Source organism: Cololabis saira, chromosome 5, assembly GCF_033807715.1.
Source record: "Cololabis saira isolate AMF1-May2022 chromosome 5, fColSai1.1, whole genome shotgun sequence".
NCBI lineage: Eukaryota > Metazoa > Chordata > Actinopteri > Beloniformes > Belonidae > Cololabis > Cololabis saira.
This window is the reverse complement of record NC_084591.1, coordinates 10,750,098-10,772,758: the sequence shown is the minus strand read 5'-3', so window position 1 is coordinate 10,772,758 and position 22,661 is coordinate 10,750,098. Positions and strand designations below refer to the sequence as shown.

Here is a 22,661-nt window from a genome sequence, read left to right as displayed (position 1 = left end):
TTTTAGCCACTTACATCTGTGATTTTACTACCCACAGCCCATGACCACAGGAGAAACCTGTAACCATGGAGCCTTGCCTTTTGTAATATTATTAGGGCCCGAGCACTTACAGTGCGAAGGCCCTAATAAGGCCCTCTGTAGGAATTCTTTTCCTTGTTTTTTTTTTCCTCGTTTTTATTTTTCCGACGAAATTAGGGCCTTTTTGCCCCCTAAACGTGCCCCAAAAGTCACCAAATACGGTTTGAAGTACATGCACGACAATCGGTACACACCTGTATCATGTCGCAACTTAAAGAAAAGTCTCTTGGCGCTATGGCCGAAACGGAACAGGAAGTCGGCCATTTTGAATTAATCATGTTATTTTGGCGCAATTTATGCCATTACTTCGGCCACTTCTTCGCCCAAACCGCAACATGCACCCATGTGTGTTATACATCAAAATGTGTGTCTCGATCCTGCGACGACGCACATTACTTTTCTCAGTCAAAAGCGTTACCGTGGCGACGATAGACACCAAAAAGGGGGCCCCCCCTTCATCTGATTGGTCCATATTTGATAGTTCGCCAAAAATCACCAAATTTTGCATGCAAGCCAGGCCTGGCAAAAAATTTGATATTTCATGGTTTGCATTAATGGGCATGGCCTAATGGCTCAACAGCACCCCTTAGAAAACTTTGTGCCTCAAGCCCCACAATACGGTTTGACGTACATGTACGAAAATCGGTACACACCTGTATCATGTCGCAACTTAAAGAAAAGTCTCTTGGCGCCATGGCCGAAACCGAACAGGAAGTCGGCCATTTTGAATTAATCATGTAATTTTGGCGCAATTTATGCCATTACTTCGGCCGCTTCTTCGCCCGAACCGCAACATGCACCCATGTGTGTTATACACCAAAATGTGCGTCTCGATCCTGCGACGACGCACATTACTTTTCTCAGTCAAATGCGTTACCGTGGCGACGATAGACACCAAAAAGGGGGCCCCCCCCTTCATCTGATTGGTCCATATTTGATAGTTCCCCAAATGTCACCAAATTTTGCATGCAAGCCAGGCCTGGCAATACATTTGATATTTCATGGTTTGCATTAATGGGCATGGCCTAATGGCTCAACAGCACCCCTTAGAAAACCTTGTGCCTCAAGCCCCACAATACGGTTTGACGTACATGTACGAAAATCGGTACACACCTGTATCATGTCGCAACTTAAAGAAAAGTCTCTTGGCGCCATGGCTGAAACCGAACAGGAAGTCGGCCATTTTGAATTAATCGAGTAATTTTGGTGCAATTTATGCCATTCCTTCGGCAGTTAATAAGGCCCGAACCGTAACGTGCACCCAGTTGTGTTATACATCAAAATGTGCGTCTCCATCCTGCGACGACGTGCATTACTTTTCTCAGTCAAAAGCGGTACCGTGGCGACGCTAGACACCAAAAAGCGTGAATCGTGGGTGGTGTCATCGGACATGGTTTTGAGTCCTTGACCATAATTGGTGCCAATTAGCCCCGCCCCTTCATCTGATTGGTCGATATCTGATAGTTCTTAATTTCTGCCATTACTTTTCAATGGTTTGGCATAAAGAGTCGTGGGTGGTGTCATCAGACTTGGTTTTGAGTCCTTGACCTTTATTGGTGAAAATTGCATGCGCAAGGGCCCGTTCATCGCTGCTTGCAGCTTTAATTATTGTTATTGTTGTTATTATTATTACATAAAATAAGGAAACAGCTGATGAGAGTAACAGCAGCAGCAGGACGTCACATGTAGGATCTATATTTGCAGGATGAGTAACTGGGAAGACAAGGAAATCCCCGAGCTACTCACCCTCAGAGCCGGGGACGCCATAAACCGGCGTATGTCCAGAAGCACAAAGGATGATGGTCCATTGTTTGAACAACTGGCCACAAAAATGACAGACTGGGGCTTTGCAAGAAGTAAAACCCTGCCAAAAAACAGTCATCACACTGTTCATCCATTCTCATTTTGGAAATGACTCCTGTCTCACTGTGTATAAATCCTGCGGATGTAGGGACAATACGTAATTCTACACACCCTTATAGATTACGTTATGTTACACAGATAACACCTCCCGACTGGCCTCGGCAAATAACACGTTAAACACAGCGATAAAAGCGGGATCCAATCTAAAAACGTCTCTACTTCCCGAGGTTTTCAGGAACAACAACATCACTCAGACCCCGCTGGTGTTTCTACCGCTCCACCAGAGAGAGCATCCTCTGTCACTTATTGCCTCTGTGTGTGGTTTTCCAGCTTTAACAGGGCACCGAAGAAGGGGAGCTGAAGAAATCGTTGGGTGGCTTCTCGCCACTCAGTACGACCTACAAAGTTCCTGCTGCCTCAGGAAAGCCACCATGAAGGACACAGGCTGGGTGATGGCAGCTGTGGGAGCTTTTGCTTTGGGCCAAAGCCACGAAAGAGCTGCTATCTGACCACTGCTTCCCATTACTGCACCCAAGACCCCCACCCAGACCACACACTGCCTTGGTCTTGCGACAGACTAAAGTTGCATTGGTCTACATATATGCATTTTGTCCCCTGCATGCAGAAAAGAAGGGAAAGAGAGAAGCTATAGCTGTTACGTAACTCAGTCAAGCCTCACTCAGGTCACATCTGTGAAACCGTCTCACTAAAGTCGCTGCAGATTAGAGGCTCAAACTAAAAGCCGTTTTCAGTATCCCGGAGGTCTTTGTTGTGTCCAGTTTCCCAGCAAGCATCAGTTTTGCTTGAACGGCGAAGGGCCACACCTGCGAGCTCCGTTTGTTGACTCGCCTCGGCACCTTTGATCCATGCAGGTTGGTGGCGCATTGGTAAGGCGCTCAGCAAACAAAGCAGCCGTCACCAAGACAACCCTGCCAACCAAGAGATCTATAAAGTCCTTGAGAACATGACCCTTCACCTCATCCTCCTGAGGGCCTGTTTTACGACATAAACTTATTTGAACAGTGTTTGACTATTGTTAAAATTTATATTTGATATTCATTTGCTGATGGCAGGTATAAATATTCTACCTTTTTGTTTATTCCTTTGACCTGTGCTGACCAAAAGAGCAGTATAATTTGCACTCCATCCATCCATCCATTATCTATACTCGCTTTATCCCTTGCGGGGTCACGGGGGTCTGCTGGAGCCTATCCCAGCTCATTTCAGGTGAGAGGCAGGGGTTACACCCTGGACAGGTCACCGTGCTGCTAATAATTTGCACTCAAGTTTTACATTTACTTTTGAGGGGTTTATGATATCTCAGAGCTTAAAACAGGAGTATGGAGCTAGAACAGTCTCAAATGCACGGGATGATTTGCAAATGCACAGAACAATTCACACATGCGTAGGACAATATACACCAATGTATTTCTTATGCACACACAGATATAACCTGATTTACAAACGGTTTGTGGTCTGTGAACTTTGCTGCATTTCTGTGTACATTTTGGGACTCCCCTGCCTAAATCCACAAATGTCTTTTTTTAAATACGGAATGATCTGCAACCAATCAGATATCCTCCTTTGTTCCAGCCAATCATAAGAACGCATCCCACGTGGGGGACAATATACTCATAAGCCAATCACATTAAGCCATTCAAACCGCGCTGACGTGAATTTCAGTCAGATCAACATGACTTCCATGGCTCAACATGGGGACAAAATATATATATATATATATATATATATATATATATATATATATATATATATATATATATATATATATATATATATATATATAATATTGCTTTTTAAAGTTGTTCCTCTGGTTTAGTCTTTAAACCAGTTTAGTCTTTAGATCTTTGGATCCACTTTCCTACATAGATGTGGAAAAGAAAACTGAATGTGTCATCGAAAAAGACGGGGAGAAATGCGGAAAAATAAATATGTTGTAAACTCAAATTAGAGTCTTCTGTATCTGGAATGAATGTATTCTTAAGTCTATAAGGTAACAATAATATAATAAGATAACCTTGTTTGAAATGTAAAATGGGTTTGACTAAATACAATTCTGACTAAAATAAGACTAAAATGCTCAGACTTTTAGTCGACTGAAAACTTGACACGACTAAAAGGAGAATGAACGTGACTAAAACTAACAAAAACTAAAATGATAGATTAACCCAAAGACTAGACTAAAACTAAAATTGAAACAGGCTGCCAAAAACAACACCACGTGTCGTCCACAAAAGCAGGTTAAAGCATGTTAAGGTTAACAACGATCCACAAACACCAAACACGTTTCCTCGTTTGAAACGGACCGAGGCAAAGATGAAAACTGTCGTGTGAGACGAGTCAAAATAGTTTCTGGTACCAATGGACGCCACATCCTCCAGACTGGAGAGAAGAGGGACCTTCAGGACTGTTTTCAGCGCTTAGAAACTAAAACTATCTTCTTTTTTTTCTTCATAAGATGCTATATTTCCTCAGTTTATACATCTTTCATGTTTTCTTCATTCCATTTTGAGAAAAGTTTGGTTTGATAAGATTTGCAAATGATTGGATTCTGTTGATTTTCCCAACTTTTTGGGGAATTGGACGCGTTTAACATGAAGCTACTGTAATTATTCACTCTCTATATTCTCTTTTTTTTTTTATGAAAAAGAAATTCAGACAAGTTTGTCTTTTTTCTTTTTTTTTACAAAGCCAGGAAGGATACGCAGACTCGGAGGAACTCCTCACTGCGGCATGTTTGACTGGTATGTCTGACGCCAGCCTCCATCCAGCACCGGTGAGTTTCACTGGAACAGTAATGTGTAACAGACTCACCCAACATCAGCCAGCCTCCGTAATGCCTTTGGCAGCGGATGAGGAAATTCCTGCAACAAGGTGCCACACGTTTTGCAGAGATTTCTCATAAGAAGTGGAGGATGTAATAACCGCTCGCTAAGGCCTGAGATTGTCAAAGGAAATGTTCACCGCTCACACTTGGAAGTGGTGCTTTGGTGCCACGATGTGCGAATGCAGAGACTGATGAGACTGAGTTGGCCACCAGTAGCAGGTAAATGTAGAGTTTAAGGGTTTAAAGCAGGGGTCTTCAACCGGGGGTCCGCGACCCCTAGGGGGGCCGCAGAGGTACTGCAGGGGGTCCTCCAATTTAAAAAGAAATAAATGCAATTTTAACCAAAATAATTTGTGAGAATTAAAAGAAAATACATAAATAATATATAGGCTATATATATATATATATATATATATATATATATATATATATATATATGATTGAGAAAACTCCATTAACAGGCGATAATAATCTACTTTTGACAATAACTATTTAGTCTACAACTCTACATAAATGATTCCCATTATGTGAGTCATGTGACTAATGTCAACTTTAGAGCGGAAAAACGAGCTACCTAGCTGTATAAAGGAGCTTGAGGCCGGATTGTGGCAAGATTTATGAAAAAAATCTGTATACATTTTAAGTTTTCTAGTAATAATGTCAGATGAAGCGTTCCAAACCCAAAAGAATGAGCCCTCTAGTGTATCTCTCCTCTGCCTTGAACAGGCTGTGTGCTGCAAAATGTGCTGCAATTCGGTCCCGAATTTCCCGCGCTGGGCTGCGGATGTGACGTCACATGACGCTGCATGTGCGTTCTCCCCGTTCTGCCGTGCCGGCTTCACTGTTGGCTGCTGTACCCCCAACGGCCGTCGTGGTGAAGGGTGGCGCTAGAGAGTCTCATTTCTTAAAAGGAGCCTCAAGCTCCTTTAAGAAAAGAAAATTTGTTGCGAAATTGCACATTTTATTGCACATACGCGGTCTGAACTGCAAGTATATCCCAGGCTTAAAGCTCGAAATGGTAACGTTACAGCTCGGCCTAACGTTATTCCTTCGACGTCTGACGAGGCCAAAGTTTCATCAACCATAAACACATGTAGCTAATAACCCAGTCAGGAATTGGTTAATAAGGTGATATAAGCAGAATAAAACACATTCAAAAGTTATTATAAGCCAGGCTTAAAAATTGACACATTAAAAAAAAGGGAAAAAATAAGAATTACAAGCGGGGGTCCCTGCTCTGTTTTTCTCTCATCCAAGGGGTCCCTGGGCTAAAAAAGGTTGAAGACCCCTGATTTAAAGGAATTAGCATTTGGGAAAAGCGTGAGGCACTGGAATGGCTGCCTTTAAGTCAGAAAAGTCAAAGCAGAGCAATGATATGTTTTCTAAACAATTCAAATTTTTAAAACCCCCTTTTCCCTACTAACACCCCCTGAAACAAAGGCACGGCGAAAGGTCTTTGTCTAGATCGACAAAACTCTGCCTCATTGTTTCTGTAAACGGAGAGAACTCCTTATCAGGACTCAGGAGCAGGAATCAAGTCCTGTCAAGTATATTACGTGTTAAATCACTCAGCACTGTGGCAGCCAGGTGAAATATGAACACAACGTTTAAGGAAACTCCAATAAATCAACGGCGCAGAACCGATTAGACCCCTCGTTCTGCCTGTTTTTGGTGCGTTGGAGGTTAATCCTGCTGCTCCTGCAGTATGTGAATATGCCAATCAGTTCAGATAACCGTGTCACATTTCTCCACCAATCCATCCATCCATCCATCTTTGGCTCATCCAGGGTCGGGTCACATTCCATGAGTGACCTCACACGCGGTAATCTTAATCCCCCCGTCTGCTAGTATTTATTTGTCAGAAACTGAACACAGATGCAGAAGTAAAAGATTTCATCGATGCCCAAGACTCCTGGTAGATAGTAGGCAGGTGGTTCATGGTGACGACGACTGACTGTGGCGTCATAGAAATGAAAATTTGTAGCACGTTATTACAATTCAAAAGCACCTATGAATACAAAATGATTAATACATGTAAAGCAAAGGTATAATACACATAGGCATGTACCTATGGACATGTGTGTGTATGTGTATGTGTATGTATGTATGTGTGTATATATATATATATATATACATACACATGGGCGTGTGTGTGTATGTATGTATGTATGTATGTATGTATGTATGTATGTATGTATGTATGTATATGTGTAGGTATGTGTATATGTATGTGTGTGCTTATATATATACTTTATGAAATGATATTTAGTAATGACATGTGGAATATGCTGTATGTTTATGTACAGTTATTTTGTTTATACTTGGGCAACTTCTTTATGGATTTATTTATGGATTTTTTTTCATTCACTAAATCCTAAATGCACTAGTTTATAAAAGCTAACATTTTCTTTTTGTGAAAAGGGTAGGCGTCATTACTCTAGGCTTCAGTCTACACCTTTTGGTCCTTGGTTTTTAGTTAAAATTGTATATATATAATTATATATTTTTTTGTACTGATGATTTACTCTTATACTTTGGGTTATTTGTGTTGTGGAAATTGAAACGACCAATAAACTTAACTAAACTAAGTGTCAAGGTGTTGGACAGGAGAATGTGCCAGAAATTCTGACGTAACAATAGAATTAGAAAAATTTGCCGACTTTTGTCCTGACGTTAGTCTCTAAATGTAATGTCTTTTATCTACACAGCACTTTCTAACAGCCTTTTGGTGTTGCCAAAGTGCTTTACACAGATTACTTTTGTAATACTGTATTTGACCCGGTCTTTGTACATTTTGACCGTATAGAAACGTAATTCTTGCCATTTTAAGAATGAGATGTACCTGCTGTACTTTTTAACAACTTGTGCTTTTTAATATTTTACCTCTTTTTTATCATTTTATTTTTTATTTACTGTTTAATTGTATCTTGCCGCTATTAATGTTGATGTAAAGCACTTTGAATTACCTTGTGTTGAATTTTGCTATATAAATAAACTTGCCTTGCCTTGCCTACAGCAAGTAATAGATAAAAAGGAGGACAAACAAGAACAATCAAAAACAATAAAATACAACAAAATCTAATGAGATAAAAGTGTCATCACACTACCGGGTGTTAAGCCCAGATTTAAAAATGCTGAGGTCAGAAATAAGCTGCACCTCGGCGGGGAGTTTATTCCAGGGCGACAGAGACGCCTCGGCCCCCCCAGTGTTTATATTCTGACCTCGGGACCTCCAGCAAAAGTTTATTAGTTGACCTCAGCGCTCTACCGGACAGTTAAAAGCTCGGATAATTACAAGGGTGTGAGGCCGTTAAAAGCTTCAAAAACAGACACCCAGAGTTTAAAATCACACATGTATTTATAAAGGACGGGAGGCCGATGAAGGGAGATAAGAACAGGTTAGTGTTGATTAAAAGACCAGTTGAAGGCGATAAAGAGGAGACTGAGAGTTGCAATCGTCCAAGCGTGAGCTAATACGGGCGTGGATGGCCTTCTCCAGGTCATGACGACTTTTTAACTTTGGACAGGAGACACAACTGGAAGAAACTGGTCCTCACCTAAAAATGAAAGGGAAAAGATCAGCACTCACCTTGGCTCTATGTCATTGACAGCTACACATCAAGCCAAAAATCTTGGTGCTCCTCTAAAATATTATTTTATTTTTCTCCTGCCTGGCCCTAATACTCTTCCGTAGCTATATTTGCATACGGTAGAGTATTTTTATGGCCACCAGAAAAGCAATGTTTGACCTTTACTGGCCTTTATTTGGGATGTTTAATATAAAAAAATACTTTGCTACACCCGGAGGATAGTTGGGACTCGGCCATTATTAGAAGTTTTACGGTAGATTTATGAGCCTGGGTCCTCAGATTGGCCCCCGTGACAGATTTATGATGCTTTACTCGGTTTCACATGTTTGTTCTTAAAATCCACTCAATCCTCGGTTGTAGATAAGATCTTCAGCAAAGAAAGCCCCCCGCCGTCCCTCCACCAGCTAACGGCCTGGTTGTTATTTCAGACGATTCTCATATCCATTCAGGGGTTTATGTTAGCTGCGCGGCAAAACCACTTGTTTTTCTTCTTATCTCGGGGTTGAAGCAGTAGCTTGTCTAAAGAGGGAAAGAATTATTCAGCGTTTTCATTGTTTTCTCAAGATAATTTGCTCTAAAACCTTTTAGGTCACAAGTTTGCAGCTCCTGTTCCTCGGGTTTCTCACGGGTTATTTACTGGTTTCTTGTGGGTTTCTCATTGGTTTTTTAATGGTTTCGTGTTGTTTTCTCCCTGATTTCTTACTGGTTATTTCAACCTGATCTCACAAAAATCCGTGAAATGCCCACAACCTCTCACCACTATTTTCCGTGGTACCAACACGGAAAATGGTATAATTCCGTGTGAGCACCACGGATATTGTACCATGCAAAGTCAATGGTATCCGTTGTCGTGATATATACACGGATTATGACATTATTATTATTTATATATTATTCTTTGTTATAGTGGCTAAATTATGAGTTTTTGTCGCGCAAGGTACTGTTTGTTACTGTCAGTTTGTAAAAGCATGTTTTCAACGCCCCCAAACAACATATAAAAAATTAAAACAAAAATAAACATTTCTTCGTGATGTTTGACACTTTTGTCGACAAACTGGAGACACTCTGACCGTCTTTGGTCCTCCGAGCCTCTCATGGGTACCGCTTTAGCACCAACTCACCATCACAATCAACTGAGCAGAATCCTGTTTCAGTAAGAAACCAACAGGAAACCAGTAAGAGACAAACAAGAAACCAGTAAAGAACCAGTGAGAAATCAGTAAGAAAACCAACAAGAAACCAGTAAATAACTAGTGAGAAACCAGCAAGAAACTTACAAATAACCAGTAAATAACCAGTGAGAAATCAGTAAGAAACCAACATGAAACAATTAAAAAAACAGTGAGAAACCTGCAAGAAACCAACAAGAAACCAGTAAGAAACCAACAGAAAAATGTAAAGAACCAGTGAGAAACCAACAAGAACCAATAAATAACCAGTGAAAAAACCAGTAAGAAACCAGTAAATAATCAGTGAGAAATCAGTAAAGAACCAGTGAGAAACCAGTTAGAAACCAACAAAAAAACAGTAAAGAACCAGTGAGAAACATGCAAGAAACCAATAAATAACTAGTTAATAACCAGTGAGAAATCAGTAAGAAACCAACACGAAACCAGTAAAGAACCAGTGAGAAACCCAAGGAACAGGAGCTGGAAACCTGTGACCTAAAAGGTTTTACAGCAAATTATCTTGAGAAAACAATGAAAACGCTGAATAATTCTTCTCACGAAACCATTAAAAAACAAGTGAGAAACCTGCAAGAAACCAGTAAATAACCAGCGACAAACCAGTAAATAACCGGTAAGAAGCCAACAAGAAACCAGTAAATAACCCAACCTTATCTCACAAAAATCCCACGACCTCTCACCACTATTTTCCGTGGTACCAACACGGAAAGTGGTATAATTCCGTGTGAGCACCACGGATATAGTACTATGCGAAGTCAATGTGATCCGTGGTCGTGATATATACACGGATTATGACATTATTATTATTTATGGATTATTCTTTGTTATAGTGGCTAAATTATGAGTTTTTGTCACGCAAGGTACTGTTTGTTACTGTCAGTTTAAAAAGCATGTTTTTAACGCTGTTTTAGCAGTGTTTTATTGAGGTTTTAATGAGAGCACCACGGATATAGTCAATGGGATCCGTGGTCATGATATATACACGGATTATGACATTATTATTATTATTTATATATTATTCTTTGTTTTAGTGGCTAAATTATGAGTTTTTGTCACGCAAGGTACTGTTTGTTACTGTCAGTTTGTAAAAGCATGTTTTTAAAGCTGTTTTAGCAGTGTTTTATTGAGGTTTTAATGGGAGCACCACGGATATGCGAAGTCAATGGGATCCATCACCCGATTTGACTGCTGTCATATTATTGAATGAAGGACATCATCATCATCCCATAGATATGGGCCAGTAGGGCCCTACTCTACCTACTAGTAGGCGCAGGAGGCTGTTAACGCCCCTTTCTATGGCTAACCCCATGTTATTAATGCTTGCTATGGAGCTCACACCTCATTATTGCCCCTTTCTATGGCTAACCCCATGTTATTAATGCTCAGTAGGCACAGAAGTTTTTGTTATGAAGCTCACACCTCACCTCCCTTTTTTATGTATTTAGCTAGCATTTTAAAACCTGAACAATAGAATTCAACGTAAAATGCCGGATCTTGTCCATTATAAACAATACTTTTTGGAACATAGTGTAACGACCACAGATAAGATAAGGCCTTGCCCGCCTGGGCAACACATCAGCATTTGGCCGACTGGTTAGTGCAGTTGACTGTGGTCTGGGAGACTGTGGTTCGAGACACGCTCTGGGCACGACTTGTTCGCCCACAGTATTTTCCTCATTGTGTTATGGTTTTCTTTTAATATCTTTAACATTTGTAAAAAACAAAAACACGAAGTGTCCTTTATAATTCAATAATACAATAGGTTCATGTTAAGGATATCCATTTTAATTAGTTCTCCTTTTTTTGCACAGTTCACTAACGCTTTGAGCTAGGAGGCTGAAATTCTAGACTCTGTATCAGGAGGTGACTCTGATCCACTGTGCCGAGTTTCAGATCTGTGTGACCTTCGAAAGTGTCAAAGGTCACCGCGTGTGTTGCTTTTCGAGCCTGCGGGGCCTATTTCGTGTCTTTTTTTGCATAGTTCACTAACGCTTTGAGCTAGGAGGCTGAAATTCTAGACTCTGTATCAGGAGGTGACTCTCATCCACTGTGCCGAGGTCCAGACCCGTGTGACCTTCGGAAGTTCCAAAGGTCACTGTGTGTGGTGCCTTTTTCTGGCCTTTTTTGTGTGTTTTTTTAATAATTCACTAACGCTTTGAGCTGGGAGGCTGATTTTTGACTATGTTGCAATGCAGAAGGCCCTTGGCTAGGATTTTTTGGTCCCGTGGCTGTATAACTTCCATAGAGCTAGTTGGCGTTGCAGAGGGTTCTCAGAGTTGAGACTTGGCAAGCCCAATCTAGGCCCCATATGGAGGCCACAGGTCAAGTTTTACTTGGTTTGGTCAAATGTTGTGGCAACGGCGTCCGTTCAAATGTTGGAAAAGGTGAAGTTTCAAGTTTCAAAGCCCCGCCCATCGAAAAGTACAGGTCCGATCTGCACCAAACTAACGTCTGTCTGTTCAGGGGATGCCCCCAAACAACATATAAAAAAGACTTCTATGACTTCTGCAACAGTGTTTCCTCCAAAACGTCCTGGCTGGTTTAGAGGGTTTAGACACGTATAGGTCTGAGAGCCTCCTGACTAATGGAACGGGGCCTATTTTGTGTCTTTTTTTTTCATAGTTCACTAACGCTTTTAGCTAGGAGTCTGAATTTTTTATATGTTGTTTGGGGGCGTTGAAAACATGCTTTTACAAACTGACAGTAACAAACAGTACCTTGCGCGACAAAAACTCATAATTTAGCCACTAAAACAAAGAATAATATAAATAATAATAATAATGTCATAATCCGTGTATATATCATGACCACGGATCCCATTGACTATATCCGTGGTGCTCTCATTAAAACCTCAATAAAACACTGCTAAAACAGCGTTAAAAACATGCTTTTTAAACTGACAGTAACAAACAGTACCTTGCGTGACAAAAACTCATAATTTAGCCACTATAACAAAGAATAATCCATAAATAATAATAATGTCATAATCCGTGTATATATCACGACCACGGATCACATTGACTTCGCATAGTACTATATCCGTGGTGCTCACACGGAATTATACCACTTTCCGTGTTGGTACCACGGAAAATAGTGGTGAGAGGTCGTGGGCATTTCACGGATTTTTGTGAGATCAGGTTGGGTTATTTACTGGTTTCTTGTTGGCTTCTTACCGGTTATTTACTGGTTTCTTGTTGGTTTCTTATTGGTTTCTCACTGGTTATTTAATGGTTTCGTGTTGGTTTTCTTTACTGGTTTGTCGCTGGTTATTTACTGGTTTCTTGAAGGTTTCTCACTTGTTTTTTAATGGTTTCGTGAGAAGAATTATTCAGCGTTTTCATTGTTTTCTCAAGATAATTTGCTCTAAAACCTTTTAGGTCACAGGTTTCCAGCTCCCGTTCCTTGGGTTTCTCACTGGTTCTTTACTGGTTTCGTGTTGGTTTCTTATTGATTTCTCACTGGTTATTTACTAGTTATTTATTGGTTTCTTGCATGTTTCTCACTGGTTCTTTACTGTTTTTTTGTTGGTTTCTAACTGGTTTCTCACTGGTTCTTTACTGATTTCTCACTGATTATTTACTGGTTTCTTACTGGTTTTTTCACTGGTTATTTATTGGTTCTTGTCGGTTTCTCACTGGTTATTTACTGGTTTCTTGTTGGTTTTCTTACTGATTTCTCACTGGTTCTTTACTGGTTTCTTGTTTGTCTCTTACTGGTTTCCTGTTGGTTTCTTACTGAAACAGGATTCTGCTCAGTTGATTGTGATGGTGAGTTGGTGCTAAAGCGGTACCCATGAGAGGCTCGGAGGACCAAAGACGGTCAGAGTGTGTCCAGTTTGTCGACAAAAGTGTCAAACATCACGAAGAAATGTTTAAGGAGACAGACTGGGAGGGATCTGCATGGTGCAGAATATCATGAAAAAGAACAACATGGTCTTTAAGACCACATCATCTCCGGGGACAACTATAACGGAGGAAGAGGAGGGGACTGTGCATCTCTGAAACCCCAGCCGGCGCCTCGGAGCGGGAACATTTCCCCTGAGGAGAGCTTCAGTGTTCGGTCCGTCAGCCGACTCCACGAGTGAGTGAACGGTCCGTCATCGGCTCACAGTGAGACACACAATTAAACACCCACCGGGCCTCGGAGGCTCAGAAAACTCCCACCAGGAACCCAGAGCCGTTTATTTTGCAGAAAAACAGTCGGGATTTGTATTTGCTTGCACGACTTAAACGTGACTATAAAACTCCTTGTGTCCTGGGATAATGGGATAATGTTCGCGGGATGCCTCCCGATCGGCGAGCTGGCCGTCTTTTTTATGAAAACAATCCCATCGCTAAAGACCTTCGGTTTGTTTTAGGAACTAAACCTGTTTTTGAAAATGTTCTGAGCAAAGTTCCTTTTACGAGAAATTGAAACCAAGTGGAAACCAGAATGAGAAACAGACCATGATGTTTGATTTGTGCTAAAATCAGCTTTCAAACTAGGACATATTCTATAAACTCTGACTCACAGACGTATCGTCAACCTGACCGACCAATCATAGCGAATCACGGGCAGTGACTCTGAAGTTGTGAGTGGTGCACGGAGAGCGATGGCTGAAAGTCAAACGAAGTTGGTCGCCGAAGCTGTTACCTTTTATCTCACGAAGGACACGGTACCGTTCATGAGGCTGGAAAGTGAAGGGTTCAAACGCCTGGCTAAGGTAGCTGACCCACGGTACGAGCTGCCCAGCTGGAAATACCTTTCAAATTGTCTGTGTTTTTTTTTTCAATTTAAGATCATGATACTATGATGGCGTATTAGGGCCAAACTAAGACAAAAAAAATTGAAATTATGAGAATAAAGTCATAATATTATGAAAATAAAGTCGTAAAATTAAGAGAATAAAGTCATAATATTACGAGAATAAAGTCGTAATATTATGATAACAAAGTCGTAATATTATGATAACAAAGTCGTAATATTATGATAACAAAGTCGTAATATTATGATAACAAAGTCGTAATATTACGAGAATAAAGTCATAATGTTGCGAGAATAAAGTCCTCATATTATGAGAATAAAGTTGTAATATTATGAGAATAAAGTCATAAAATTACGAGAATAAAGTCATAATGTTGCGAGAATAAAGTCGTAATATTACAAGAATAAAGTCGTAATATTACAAAAATAAAGTCGTAATATTACGAAAATAAAGTCGTCATATTACGAGAATAAAGTGGTAATATTACGAGAATAAAGTGGTAATATTATGAGAATAAAGTGGTAATATTATGAGAATAAAGTGGTAATATTATGAGACTAAAGTGGTAATATAATGAGAATAAAGTTGTAGTATTATGACAATAAAGTCATAATATTATGAGAATAAAGTCGTAATGTTACGAGAATAAAGTCGTAATTTTGCGAGAATAAAGTCGTAATGTTGCGAGAATAAAGTCGTAATATTATGAGAATAAAGTCGTAAAATTACGAGAATAAAGTCGTAATATTACGAGAATACAGTCGTAATATTACGATAATGCAGTCGTAATATTACGAGAATAAAGTCGTAATATTACGAGAATAAAGTCGTAATATTACGAGAATACAGTCGTAATATTACAAGAATAAAGTGGTAATTTATGAGAACTCTTGTTGTGCCACAAGCTCCTCGCGTCCCCAGTCCCTCCCCTGCACGACATCATAGGGCGAGGGCAGGGCTTCTCCCTCAGCCAGCAGCCAGCACAGGTGTGGCTGATTCCAATCAGCCCAGCTGCTCCACCATCATCATCAAGGGCTGCCTACATAAGCTGCTGAGAGACGACGCCCGGCGCTTAGACGTTGACTACTGTGGCAAGTACCTGCAGCAGCAAGTTTAGTCTCTAGCGTGTGTGTGTTATTGTAAATCTGCTATTTTTGTCCTAACTATTCTTTCCTTTTGTACCAGGCTCCTTCCACCCAAACCAGTGTCTCACCGCTCCGTCCACCCCCCCCAGATCAAGTTTGCTTATTAAATCATTTGTTTGCAACTCCAGTCTCAGTGTCTTTGCTTTTGGGATCCCTGGAATATTTGGCTATTCAATTCTTGAGTGACACAACAACTCTAACAGGAAGAGCACATCTGTCTTTTGTGGAAGAGGAGCTGTCTGGTGGACTGCAAGGCTATCGTGGTTACATCTGCTGCCGTTCAAAGAAGTTTTGTTCTTTCTCAGGAAACAATAAGGATGATCATAAAGATTTTCCTCTTCCACAAAAGATGCAATTTCTTCCAAGTCTGTGTGGTTCCTGCTTTGAAATAGACGCAGTCGTTTGCACAATCATTTTAAAGTCCTTATACTGATGATGATAATTCGATGCTGATGTGCCAAAAGATTAAGTATTTCCTTATTCGTGAAACCGATACCAAAATATAACTTCACAGGATGCTCAATATTCCTCGCCAACTTTATTCTCGTAATATTACAACCTTATTCTCATATTACAACTTTATTCTTGTAATATTATGACTTTATTCTCCTAATTTTACGACTTTCTCATAATATGTATTCTCGTAATTTCCCATTTTTTTGTCTTAGTTTGGCCCTAATATTGCAATGATACAATCAAATTCATGATTTTATTAAGAAAAAATCATATGATATTTTTGTCATATCGCCCACCCCTAGCCTGCGCCCATGCAGCCAGGTCGGCAAAATCCTCAGCATTTATCTGCCGCCGCTAAAATTTTGCCACGCCTGAGCTACGTAAAGGAAGTGCAAAAAGAAACCTGACTCTGCCGCTAGGCGGGCGGGGGTGTGATCACAGAGCGACGAAGGGGTACAAACATCGAAAAGTCGGCGTAGGCTCGCAGAGCCTACGCCGTGGGTTCAGCGTACGGTGCGCGTCGCCGCGTAACCCTACGCCGTAGGCTCTGCGTCGGTGTAACGCTGAACCATAAATCAGCCTTTATGGTGCGCTGGAGAGGAGTGGAGGCAGGGAGCTGGGTGGAGGGGGCGGTGATTTAGCGGGTCCTTACGTAACGCTCCGCCACCAAACCACATGCGCCGTTTTTGCATAGTTATGCTGAAAATCCCAGAAAGCACACAATACACTGAATGTTAAAAGTTCGTTGTTTTTTGGGTGTAATTGATGTCAAGACACCCAACAAAACACAAAAAATCAAGAAAAATGTGTTTTTCATGTCACCATCCCTTTAAATCAGATCAATGACAGATTTCCTTCCTATGAGTAACAACCCAACGACTCAAACATCTGGATTTTGATATTAAACGTAGCTTATGTTGTATTGTAAAGTTAAGCCGCGGGCCTTTTATTGAACCAGGACACGACCAGGACAATCTGAGACATTCATCACGAAGCATCACTAACTGGATGAAACAAAGTACCTTGTTGTTGCGAATAAAGCCTTTAATTCCCGTTAATTTCCTCCCGGACACTGACGTGGCTGTTTTAGAGGTAAATAATTTAGCATTAGATGTCATGCAGTTGTAAATTACATTACTTCAAGCCCTAAGTTGGTCAGAGCCAATAATTAGAACGTAGTTTTTGTACCTCTGAGCTCCATTTGAAACTTAATTTTGAGTTTGAGCAAATTGGATTGGCGCGGGGCGCGGCGTCCTGTGTCCTGTGCAGGGCGGCCCGCTGCTGCCGGGATGAAAAGAACCACTGTGGGGGGAAAAGTGTATATTATGGATATAGATATGTTATATGTAGGTATGTACTGTATATGGATATATTGAGTTGTATTATACGTACAGTATAGTGTATCTATATCTCTGTTAATATATAGTGATTTATAGTTATATGTAGATATGTTGATATATAGATTTATAGTAATTTTTATGTATATAATCAGAGGTAAATATATGAACAAATGTATATATAGCATATCTACTCTCATTCAAGTATATTGTTATACCATTGCTGTCTATTGTTCTCTATTATATTGTAGTATTATAGTAAAGTAATGATAATGTAATACTATGCATTATAATTACTTCTATTATTACACACATAGTAGCACTAAATGGACGTTTGTTTTGTTTTCTTTTGTTTGCCTTGATTTGTTTGATTTTTACTATATTTATATATACATGTAATTGAATATTATATCACTGTATAATATTGTATCACTGTATAAATATATATATATATATATATATATATTTGTACTCTTTTTATATTACTTTTTTGTACACTTTTTGCATGCTCGAAATAAAATCTTCAAATCAAATCCGCTGGAGACAGTAAATCTGAGCAAAAGTACCAGGTTTTAATTCCACTTTATTCAATAACCGAGACCCCCACCACCACCAAGTGCATGTCTTACATGAAAAACATCGGAAATCAGACCGAAAACACAAAGGACAAGGAGCCAAACTCGTACCGGGGGGCTCTCCAGACGAGGAGGCCAATGTTTTCGTGAACACTGATATGGTCTCTGCGGTGAACAACGAATTAGGTCATTTCCCTTTTTTGTGCAAGTGAAATGAGTTGAGCTGAATGTTGTGAAACAAAAAAAATACAGCACCGTGAAGCCGAAGCATAAGATTTTGTATAAAAGAAGAGGGAAAGCGCTTTACATACAGTGTAAAAGGTATTAAGTTTGCATACTAAGGCTTTGAGGATATACGTAGAAAGATGTTGGTTTCTTACTGATTTCTCACTGGTTATTTATTGGTTCTTATGGGTTTCTCATTAGTTCTTTGCAGGTTTTTTTGTTGGTTTCTCACTTATTTTTTACTGGTTTCCTGCTGGTTTCTTACTGAAACAGGATTCTGCTTCGTTGATTGTGATGGTGAGTTGTTGCAAAAGCGGAACCCATGAGAGGCTCTGAGGACCAAAGACGGTCAGAGTCTCTCCAGTTAGTCTAGAATTTCTTTTTCCTAAGAAATGAGAATATAGAGAGTGAATAATTACAGTAGCTTCATGTTAAACGCGTCCAATTCCCCCAAAAAGTTGGGAAAAATCAACAGAATCCAATCATTTGCTAATCTTATCAAGCCAAACTTTTCTCAAAATGGAATAAAGAAAACATGAAAGATGTATAAACTGAGGAGTAGCATCTTAAGAAGAAAAAAACAAGATAGTCTTAGTTTCTAAGCGCTGAAAACAGTCCTGATGGTCCCTCTTCTCTCCAGTCTGGAGGATGTGGCGTCCATTGGTACCAGAAACTATTTCGATAAAAGAAGAGGGAAAGCGCTTTACATACAGTGTAAAAGGTATTAAGTTTGCATACAAAAGCTTTGAGGATATAGGTATAAAGACGTTTCAGGGCCAAGCAAAGCTACTTGGTCCCGCCCTCCTGCTCTCCCAGAATGCATCAGTTCCTAGCGACTGAGGGCCGCAACCGGCGGTGGCAACGTGGAGGGAACTCAGGAACATCTGAAAAAACCCAGTTCCACATCATTTACCCTAAAGAGGACAACGAATCCAGTAGTCAAACTATTGGGCTTCTTGGAGTGTGACCAATCAGGTGCCGGGGTTTCTGGCGGAGCAGGACCGGTGCAGTTCTGTGGTACTGGAGTGCTGGTACTGGAGAAAAAAAACTGCAGTGCATTTTTGATTCTGATTCTGGACAATCACAGTGGTGAAAAACTGTAAACGCACGCTGGAAACGGCTGATGCCGCTACGTTTTATTAAATCACAACGTAGGAGATCCGTGTTCTGAGTAAAAAATAAGGAAGAGGGAAAAATCCCCCCGTGTTTGAGGTGGAAACAGTGTCGGAAAATGAAAACATTGTTAACATTGCGTCATTGTTAACCATTGTAAAAAAAAAAAAACCCGGGCGTCGCCGTATCAACGAGATGTGGATGCCGATGATGCTGCATTGAGACGGTCATGGATGTGATGACGTCACAGCAGGAAGCAGCGGGTCGGATCCATAAATATTCACCGCTGCCGATGGGGAGTTGGGAGGGATTACCGTGGTAACCGTGACATCACCCCGGCGGGAGGATATCTGCAGGACGCGTCACTTCCTGTCATTGTCCGACCGAACAATCCCTCCGGAGGAATGACTCACACCTTTACACATGTGACACAGATATATATATATCCATATATCAACATATAGATATAGTGTTTATATAAAAATCCAGTGATAAACATGAAAAAGTAAATATAACTAGTAAATAACACTCTCTCTCTTTCTCACACAGACACTCGCAACCGTTTAAATATCCCATCGTGGCAGAGCTTCCCTTCTTCAGTGATTAGTGTTGAAACATCTGCAGATGTGATGCAGGTCGGGGGGGCTGGGGGGGGTTCTGGGGCGAGGAGCGCTACAGAAGTAGTCCAGCTATAAACCACGATGTCAATCACCACTTAATATGCGCTCAATCTCCTCTAGTCTCTTCAAGGCAGCTGCTCGCTTCTCCTCTATGTCTTTAATCTCTTGAGTGGACTTATCCTTAGTCCGCTTGCCAGGCTGGCCGCCGTCCGAGGCCTCTGATTGGTCCTCGCCGCCGTCCGAGGCCTCTGATTGGTCCTCGCCGCCGTCCGAGGCCTCTGATTGGTCTCCGCCTTCACCGGCTTCACCGCCTTCGCCGCCGCCGAGGTTTTCTGCAGGGGATTTCCGTGCATTCTTCTCCCCCACGGCGGCTTCCTCCGCCTCCACGGACTCCTCCGCCGCTCCGTCCTTCTCCTTCTCCTCCTCCACCGCCGGGGCCGGAGCGCCGAGCACCGGCCCCGAGGACAGCGGCTGCCCCGCCGCGCTCATGGCGGCCATCTTGCCCCGCACGATGGCGAGGTGGCGGCGGATGTACTCCTCGTGGGGCGCCAGCGCCAGCGCCTCCTGCAGGCAGCGCTCGGCGCGCGGCAGGTCGCGCTCCTCGAAGTAGACCACGCACAGGTTGTGCTTGCCCTGCACGTTGCCCGGGTCGGCGGCCAGGATGCGCTGGAAGCAGGCCTTGGCGCCGGCCGTGTCCTTGCGGTGGTTCATGAGGATGTCGCCCTTCAGGATGAGGCCCTTGACGTGCTCGGGGTGGTGCCGCAGCAGCTCGTCCAGCACGGGCAGCGCGTCCACCTCGCGCCGCCACTGCGAGTACAGCAGCGCCAGGTTGAAGAGCGCGCTGCGGAAGCCCGCCTGCAGCCCGATGGCCCGGCGCATCCAGCGCTCCGCCGCCGCGTTCTCGCTGGCGTCCATGGCCAGCATGCCCAGGTTGAAGTAGCCGTTGGCGTCGGCCGGCTCCTCCTCCACGTAGGTGAGGAAGCGGCGGTTGGCCTCGGGCCAGAACCTCGGCTCACCTGGCAGGAAGCAGACGGCAGGTTTAAGGCGGCGGATTAATGTCGGGCAATATTTTCACGGACCGGCTTTTAAAGTGTGGCCGATAAATACAACAAAATAAAATGATATGATCAGCATAAAAACATACATGGTACAGTATGTCTCAAAAGTGAGTACACCCTTTAGATTTTTGCAAATATTCTGTCATATCCTTTCAGGGGATAACACTATCTTAATGAAACTTTGATATAACTTAAAGTAGTCAGTGTGCTTCTTGAATAACAGTATAGATTTATTGTCCATTGAAAATTACTCAGTACACAGCTGTTAATGTCTAAACAGCTGGCAACAAAAGTGAGTACACCCCATAGTGAACATGTCTAAATTGTGCCCAAAGTGTCAATATTTTGTGTGACCACCATTGTTATCTAGCACTGCTTTAACCCTCCTGGGCATGGAATTCACCAGAGCTGCACAGGTTGCTTCTGGAATCTTCTTCCACTCCTCCATGACGACATCACGGAGCGCACAGACGTTGGACACCTTGCACTCCTCCACTTTCCTCTTGAGGATGCCCCACATGTGCTCAATTGGGTTTAGGTCTGGAGACATACTTGGCCAGTCCATCACGTTAACCTTCAGCTTCTTCAGCAAGGCCGTTGTCATCTTGGAGGTGTGTTTAGGGTCATTATCGTGTTGGAAAACTGCCCTACGGCCCAGTTCCCGAAGAGAGGGGATCATGCTCTGCTACAGGATGTCACAGTATATATTGGAATTCATGTGTCCCTCAATGAAATGCAGCTCCCCAGTGCCGGCAGCACTCATGCAGCCCCAGACCATGATGCTGCCACCACCATGCTTGACTGTAGGCAAAACACATTTGTCTTGGTAATCCTCACCAGGGTGCCGCCACACATGCCGGACACCATCTGACCCAAACAGGTTTATTTTGGTCTCATCAGACCACAGGACATGGTTCCAGTAACTCATGTTCTTGGATTCATTGTCTTCAGCAAACTGCGGGCTTTCTTATGCATCGGTTTCAGAAGAAGCTTCTTTTGGGGCGACGGCCATACAAACCGATTTGATGCAGTGTGCGGCGTATGGTCTGGGCACTGACAGGCTGACATCCCACTTCTGCAACCTCTGCAGCAATGCTGGAAGCACTCACACGTCTATTTTTGGAAACCAACCTCTGGATATTACGCTGAGCACGTGGACTCAACTTCTTTGGTCGACCCTGGCGAGGCCTGTTCCGAGTGGAACCTGTCCTGGAAAACCGCTGTATGATCTTAGCCACTGTGCTGCAACTCATTTTCATGGTGTTGGCAATCTTCTTATAGCCAAGGCCATCTTTGTGAAGCGCAATAATCCTTTTTTTCAGACGCTCAGAGTTCCTTGCCATGAGGTGCCATGTTGTCCAGCATTCAGAGAGAATTGTGCCCAAAACACCAAATTTAACAGCCCTGCTTATCATTTACACCTGAATCCTTGTAACACTAACGAGTCACATGACACCAGGGTGGGAAAACAACATCTTTGGGCACAATTTAGACATGTTCACTATGGGGTGTACTCACTTTTGTTGCCAGCTATTTAGACATTAACAGCTGTGTACTGAGTAATTTTCAAAGGACAATAAATCTATACTGTTATTCAAGCAGCACACTGACTACTTTAAGTTATATCAAAGTTTCAGTAGGATAATGTTATCCCCTGAAAGGATATGACAGAATATTTGCAAAAATCTAAAGGGTGTACTCACTTTTGAGATATACTGTATATTGTCAATATGATAATAAACATGAATCCACTGTGTACCCGTATGGGTAATATCCTCTCTGCCCCCTAACTAGTCTTGTTTCTGTCAGCCTGTTTCAGTTTTAG

At 41.9% G+C, this 22,661-nt stretch overlaps 1 protein-coding gene across 1 annotated transcript in view; it reads right to left on the bottom strand.

The window, feature by feature from the left end:
- Positions 1-17,811: 17,811 nt before the first annotated feature.
- The window catches only part of tmtc3 (transmembrane O-mannosyltransferase targeting cadherins 3), a 94,173-nt gene continuing 89,323 nt past the window's right edge, over positions 17,812-22,661 (bottom strand). Inside the window, exon 14 of the mRNA XM_061720912.1 lies at positions 17,812-20,794. Within this exon, the coding sequence (XP_061576896.1) occupies positions 19,863-20,794 (932 nt within the window). The 3' untranslated portion in view covers positions 17,812-19,862. The remainder of the gene's footprint in view (positions 20,795-22,661) is intronic.